The sequence below is a fragment of the Aphanomyces astaci genome (genome assembly GCF_000520075.1).
Source record: "Aphanomyces astaci strain APO3 unplaced genomic scaffold supercont1.135, whole genome shotgun sequence".
NCBI lineage: Eukaryota > Oomycota > Saprolegniomycetes > Saprolegniales > Verrucalvaceae > Aphanomyces > Aphanomyces astaci.
The window spans coordinates 1-7,335 of NW_009798398.1; the positions used below are offsets into that span (position 1 = coordinate 1).

At 46.9% G+C, this 7,335-nt stretch overlaps 3 protein-coding genes across 3 annotated transcripts; 2 read left to right on the forward strand and 1 right to left on the reverse strand.

Annotated features, from left to right (window-relative positions):
- Nucleotides 1-25: 25 nt before the first annotated feature.
- Nucleotides 26-640, reverse strand: H257_18073 (hypothetical protein; the record flags this gene model as incomplete). The annotated part of the gene is made up of 5 exons (XM_009847083.1): nucleotides 26-79; nucleotides 160-255; nucleotides 336-431; nucleotides 512-577; nucleotides 638-640. Coding segments are annotated over 5 exons (315 nt in total), but the record flags the coding sequence as incomplete, so codon positions are not given.
- A 2,885-nt stretch (nucleotides 641-3,525) lies between these two features.
- Nucleotides 3,526-5,074, forward strand: H257_18074 (hypothetical protein). The gene has a single exon (XM_009847084.1). The coding sequence runs from the start codon at nucleotides 3,538-3,540 to the stop codon at nucleotides 4,909-4,911; it is 1,374 nt and encodes a 457-aa protein (XP_009845386.1). The 5' UTR covers nucleotides 3,526-3,537; the 3' UTR covers nucleotides 4,912-5,074.
- A 158-nt stretch (nucleotides 5,075-5,232) lies between these two features.
- On the forward strand, nucleotides 5,233-6,454 carry H257_18075 (hypothetical protein; the record flags this gene model as incomplete). Its single annotated transcript, XM_009847085.1, has 3 exons — nucleotides 5,233-5,317; nucleotides 5,430-5,473; nucleotides 6,002-6,454. 3 exons carry the CDS (start codon nucleotides 5,233-5,235, stop codon nucleotides 6,452-6,454), a joined length of 582 nt encoding a protein of 193 aa, XP_009845387.1.
- Nucleotides 6,455-7,335: the final 881 nt, after the last annotated feature.

Here is a 7,335-nt window from a genome sequence, read left to right on the forward strand (position 1 = left end):
ACTTGACAGCGCATCGAAAGTCCACGAATTCCTGGAACTTGACAGCCAACGCACACCCAAACACGACAAACTTCGGGCACTAAGAGTATTTTTGCCCCGCTTGATTCCCGTGAGGCAGTGTTTTTGACTCTTCGACGTGCTTTCCGAGTGTGCACGTACCGCACACAGTTCGTGCAACTTGACAGCGCATCGAAAGTCCACGAATTCCTGGAACTTGACAGCCAACGCACACCCAAACACGACAAACTTCGGGCACTAAGAGTATTTTTGCCCCGCTTGATTCCCGTGAGGCAGTGTTTTTGACTCTTCGACGTGCTTTCCGAGTGTGCACGTACCGCACACAGTTCGTGCAACTTGACAGCGCATCGAAAGTCCACGAATTCCTGGAACTTGACAGCCAACGCACACCCAAACACGACAAACTTCGGGCACTAAGAGTATTTTTGCCCCGCTTGATTCCCGTGAGGCAGTGTTTTTGACTCTTCGACGTGCTTTCCGAGTGTGCACGTACCGCACACAGTTCGTGCAACTTGACAGCGCATCGAAAGTCCACGTTGTGGCCACAGGGGGCATCGGTCTCAGTGCAGCGATTATGGTCCACTGACCACTTCAAATTTCAGAGTTCTCAGCCCCTTACCATTTTTGCTTGCGAAAAGCTGGGGTTCTCAAAAGTTCCGATAGACTATTCTGATTGGCTTATTTTTGAGCGCTACACACTTCCCATTCTTCATTGTCCACGCTCCATTGTTTAACTTTGAAACCCCTATTGTCGTTGACATCTATTATGACGGTGCCGTCACAGGTGTACTGTAACTGGGACTGAACCATGCAATCTATCTAGTACCCCCCCCCCTAGTACCAAAGTTGGACTACCCATTGTTGCCTAGAGCAATGCATCGAGGGTGATATCAAGTAGAACGTCGAGGGATAACATTACCACGATTTCCCGCGACCCAACATCTTCAAACCATGACTTTGAAAATCTATTTTAATAGTATCGTTTGTTACAGTATGGATGCGAGGCTATCGGTCGCAAATGATGATTTGCTAAGACGGTTTTTTGGCGTTTGCAATCTTGCGAGAGCACTTATATTTGAAAAACGTCTCAGATGATTCCGGAATTTTTTTTGATTTGCGACATTTTTATGACAAGAAATAGATAGACATTTAACCAAGCGGTATTTTGCATGGGCGAATTGATTTCGCCGTCACAGGGATGGTCACTGAGAGATATCTTGATCTTTGTAAGAGACTAGTATCCGTACAACATACTCGGAGGTAAATAGACCTTTAACCTACCTCTAAAGTGATAAAACGCAATAAATCGGGATTTAACTTATTACTTCGAAGTACTTAAGTAGTATTTTTTGGGCTGATATATAACCTACTTTTAGCCAGATGGAAGATTATAGATGACGTGCACCATACACTGTAGCCTATTTCACTAACTGTAATTTCATTAACTGTAAATTGGGCTGGAGATGTGGCCGCTGCACACCCCGGTCCAAGCACAAGCAATGAGGTATACGAGCTACAGGAACATGTAGAACGGATAGTGCCACAACTATAGCGTTTACTTACGTACTACGGTAGTACTTACTTGGAAAAATGCCCTAAATTGCATGCGCTGTTTTGTTGGTGAATCAACCCTATTTCTCTGGCACCAAACCACATCATTTCTTTTTATGACACTTTGTACGAAATGAATAGACAATTTGAATTGGACAAAATATGCCGAAAAATGTCCAATCTGTCCATCCGTGTGCATGAAAACGAGTGAAACTCGCCGCGCGAGGGGTCAAAACACAACAAAATCAACATTAGCCAATCACGTGAAAGGAGAAAGCACGACCGACTTATGATCAATCATCAACATTCTATTTTTCGTAGAATTTTGGGTTAAAATAACGACGGTATTTGGAAGAGGACTTTGTACTATTAATAGTATGTGTAGTGGTGATTCAAAATATTTTAATATATTTCGTTGGTTCAAGTTCTTGGGAAACAGACTTATCCGTTTATGGATTGTAGCCAATCAGCGACAAGTAATTTCGGATTGACCAATGGGAGAGATTGGTGATCGATTCGCTCGGCGAGATTCGATTGAACAGCGTCCGGAAATTCATACCGAATCTCCAATGCAATTGGCCTACTTAATTCAAGTTTGGTCCAATCATCATACCTGTATCGTTCCAGTGTACATGTCGCAATATTGAACCTCCAATGATGATTCTGTAACGACGGCCTGCCAATACTTAAATCAAGTAAAACGTAAACCCATCATTTTAACCTTCTAAAACACGACCAATGCATGACTCGCCATCGTATGCCGATTCTGATTGGCTCCAATTGTCTTTGAAAGATACTATATGGAAGTGCCAATCTACAGTACTTTGCCGCTCACTTGTCCGAATGTAAGGTGGGGGTGATGCGTCTGCACTGAAATTCTAGTAAGCTTACCGGTACTCGAGCACTGTAGCCATGCTCGACACCGGTTCTTTACAGCTGCCGTATACTATTGTGCTACTGTTTACTGTCTACTACAGGTAGTGTACTGCATTACTACTAGTACACCTGTACAGCCATTGGTAACGTTAATTACTTTGAAGTACATTACTCAGAATATTTTAACAAAACATGAGTCTTCCTTCACCCATGCGATATCACCGTTTTGAGGAATATACTGTTTCAATGATAGAATTATTACATCCGGATACACCTTTTCGCCAGTAGCCCTGTAACCTGGACTCCGTCCTACCCCCGGTGAGTACATACGATGCTAAATCTCCGGGGCTAACTGCATCGCTAACCACTGAGCTGCACTTAACCAACTACTAGTAAGAGGTGAGGTGGCCTGAGCATACAAAATTCCTTATAAATCTCATTGAAACAGTATTTCGGGTCAAAGCAACAGTGGAGCTGTTTTAATGAGGGAGTTGTACCCGTTTTGAGAAATACTCCGCAGTACTACGTAGTACTACGTAGTACAAAGTACGTATGCGGTTGGATGGCAGAATCTTGCCCGACGACACCGTTTCACTGGCCTTCACGTTTCAGTGCATTTCTCATCAATCATCAATTCCAACGCGGTTCCATAACATGTGGTTCTAGTGTCGGCCCTCGCGGAGGAATGTCGTAAAAATGATAATCCAAACTCAATTAATAAACCAACGCGATGTTCATTACGTTAGCGTATCTAGTTGACATTCATATGCTCCATCATGAGCATAACCAAGTCCAGTGCCTGCCTATTCTAATACGACATGGCACATTTCCACTTGTGCGGTTGCTACAGAAGCCAAACCTTCACATGCTGAGACCTTTGGGATTTAACCTATACGTTTAACTAACTCAACATGCACTCTCACACTGTACAGTACTCCCGGAGTATAACGCAATAAATGGAGTTTACCGCGTACTTTGTTTGACATCCCACGTGGTTTTCGCGAAAGTGCGAATATGAAAGAGCTTGCGTGCTCGTTCGTAGTGTCAACCTTTGATAGCGACTCATTTTCCAATTTGCATCGTCACGGAACCATGCTTTATCACGTCGTGTTGCCCGTGTTCGGGCTATTTGTCTTCGTAACCTCCGTCATAGCCGAAGGTTTTGGTGTCTGCTACGACTCGTACGACTCGGCCAACATGCCAGGACACTTCCGCACCATCAAGCAACGATTCGAGTCTGTGCGGACCTATCAGACAGCCATGGGCAGCCAAAACGCTATCACAGTCGCGGCTAACGCTGGCTTAAAGATCGCAGCGGGGGTGTGGCTGTTGGAGGACAGGTACCAAGTGGATCTGGACGCTGCCATCGCCGGTGCCAAAGCCAACCCGAACGCGGTGCAGGTCATCTTTATTGGCAACGAAGAATTGCACCAAGGTTGGAGCGCCGCGAGATTGACATCCGTGGTACAAGATGCGAAAGCCAAGTTGGCAGCGGCCGGAGTCCGCGTCCCCGTCGGCATTGTGCAAACTGACGGCGACCTGCTGGCCAATCCAGGACTGGCCGATCTCGTCGACATTGTGGGGGCCAACATCCATCCGTTCTTTAGCGGGGGCCCGGACTCGACAACCGACCCCATTAAGGACCTGAAGCGAAGATATGAGGCCGTGGTGGCCAAGTTTGGTTCCAAGGTCCGCGTGACAGAGGTGGGCTGGCCCAGCCATGGGGGGGCGTTCCAGGGTCACATCGCGAGCACTGCGTTGTCGGAGAAGTTTTACTACGACGTCAAGGGGTGGCAGCAATCGACGGGCACGGCCGCGTACTACTTCATGTACCACGACAACCTCGGTAAAGGTGGATTCGAATCGTACTTTGGCATTGCCCATCCCAATGGCCAGTGGAAATTTGGAGGCACACCGGTGTACCCGCCCACAGACGCGCCTACTACCAAACCCCCTGCACCTACTACTGCCACCCCCGAGCAGACGACCAAACCTCCTGCTACCTATTTCCCAACATCTCCCCCCACTACAGCTTCACCCACAATCACTTTGGCACGACCCACCACAACACCGCCCCCAACTACACTTGCACCCCTTACAACAGCCACATCAACCACCACGAGTCGTCCAGTCACACCCATAGTGACCAACAACTCGACCAACAACTCGACCAACACCAGCGACATCACATTCCCACCCCAAGCCTATAACTTGACGTCGTCAACTAACTCGACCAACAACTCGACCAACAGCAGCGACATCACATTCCCACCCCAAGCCTATAACTCGACGTCGTCAACTAACGCGTCCAACTCGATCACGTTTAACCGCGTAAATGTGCAAGCGACGAATTCCGCCAATGGCGTCGACGTTGGCGCCATTTCCGGCGTGGCGATTGGTGGATTTGCTGTGGCCGCCATTGCCGTCATCGGTGTGGTGCGTCATCGCGGCGCGCAAGCTATTTAATTTAGCTTGAAAACGAACGAAAGGGCGACGCCGAATTGGCCATGCTCAGTCGACGTAGCGCTATCATGAAGTTTTAAAGTTTTAGGGCCCGTCTGGATGCCACCTAAGAGCATCTCCAACGGTGTTTATATTTCTACTAACGTTATGAGTATTTCAATTCGAAGTTACGGATATAGAATACTAAGTACGTAGAAACTCTTGCACTATCCGGAGGGTTTGTTGCTATTTCGAAGTCCGGATAATGCAAAAATCGCAACCGTAAAAACGAATAACATATGCTCTAGCAACTTTGTCGGCAGCTGGAACGATCCCGACACAAGTATGCCTCTGCGAGTGAAGTTGCTGGATCCGACGGTTACCCTTGCCGGCCATGGGGTTGTGTCAGACTCAGCATTTCCTGTGTCTGGTAACCTATTTGGCAAAATCAGGACCCCGTTGAAAGATGGCGACGTGGATCGGGCTACACCTGCGTGCAGGGCTGGCTTAGTTCAAATGAGCGCTGCATTGCTGGCCCCCAGGGAACGTGCACTTCCATCGCATCAAGCATCATTTGGACTTCTTGGTCCGTCCAACCCTTGCCTCGGGATGACTTTGCCATGCTCTTGGGGGACATTGTCAAATGACTTCGACACATATTGCCACCAAGTCTAAACGATTTTTGATTGGTTTATTTTATCCAATCACAGCACTGCATGTTTCAATGGTAGACTGATTTGAGTCGGTTTTGGTAGGAGTTTTTCGACATGACCTCAATATTAATCACTCAAAGTACGGATAATATTTGTACCACAGTGGCTTCATAAGAGGTTTGCGACGGTTTTTAAGTCTCCCATTGGAGATGATATTTCTCAATATTTCGATAAATATCGAGATGATTTGAATTATGTCGTACTAGTAATGGATGGCTTCGTAAACCGGCACAAACTACCAGGTACATCTAAAAACAATCCACAGACCACATGTACTTGATTAAGGTAATAAATTGTTGTTCGAACTTGATTGGCTATAAATATAGATAAGAACAGGATCTCAGAATCGAATTGCTGACCCAAGCAAGAAGCGTGTAGTATGTCCTGTCGTGGACTGCGAGGACAAGTTCGTCGCGGACACGAACAAGAAGTCACATTACACCAATGTGCACTTCACCAAGAACCCATCGATTGCCCCGTACCGTCCGAGCATGTTCGCGGATATGTGTGACGACAACCACGACGAGTACACACGGCGCACTGGCATAGTGCTCCACTCGTCTCCGCATTTTGAACGTCCCACACAATCTTCTGTTTTTGACTTGATGCGTGAGCATAATATCTCGAATGATGTTGCTATCATTCTCATGTTGGACTCCGTTGTCAAGAAGCGTGGTGGGGATGTCCGTCAGCTCTTTGTGCACCATGCTCTGCGTTGTGCCACGGAACAAGAAGCGATGGAAAGCCAAAATGAGGAAGTGGCGCCGCCCGTTACAACGAAGTCATTGACGTCCAAACAAAAGGCAGCCAAGCGCAATGTGGCGGCAGCGGCGAAGCGTAGCAGCAAGAAGTAGTCAATGTAATCACACTTTACAGTAACTGTTAACTTGGAAATTTTCCGACAAGTATTGGTAACTATGAACTATAGATTTATAGGACATGCTAGTAGTGTAACCTATTGGTTGGTAGCATATCATACTGGCGCCTATTATTGCCTAGTGTTTAATAGTCTATACTAGTGTATACTGTGATGTGTTAGTGATCACTATTACACCTATAGCTAAATAGGTTTAACTAGTACTCATGGTAAACAATATTAATTGTATGTATTTACCTACTGTTGAGGTGGTTCATACATGACTGTTAGCGACGAAGCTTGATTAGTCCGTTGCCGTTTTCTCATGTTGTTCACTGCAAGGATCGATTTGCGGTACGCCTGGATCGGATGAAGCAACTTCTGCACTTTCGCCAGTTGACGTGGTGCGTGCTGGATATCGCTTGCATGCTGGATGAGCCACGATGACAGTTCTCATATTGTTTGGGCGACGTGCGCGGATGCCAACAGCTGCGAGTCGTCGAGAATCGAGACAGTGTCGTGGTTAAGTTTGGGTCGTGCACTAAGTGCGTTTACTCCTTTGTCGATGGATTTTTTCGTGCACTCTTGCCGCAGCATTTCGTCCTTCGTCGCAGGAAACACCCACATAGGCGGCGTTAGCTACCGCACCTTGTAACGCGGCGGCACCTGATGGACGTATCGTTAACTCCTGGTGTGTGGAATGTGTAGTTGCTACCTTGGTGTTGTGTGCTAAAATGTATCTGTGTACGAGATGCTTGCACAGGAGAAATTCTCCGTAGGCGTACGAAGGACAGGTACAAGTCCAACGCAGCACCGACGTGTCGTACACGTCATTCAAATCGCCTTCGTCGGATTTCGTTGCGAAAACTTTCCACTGTG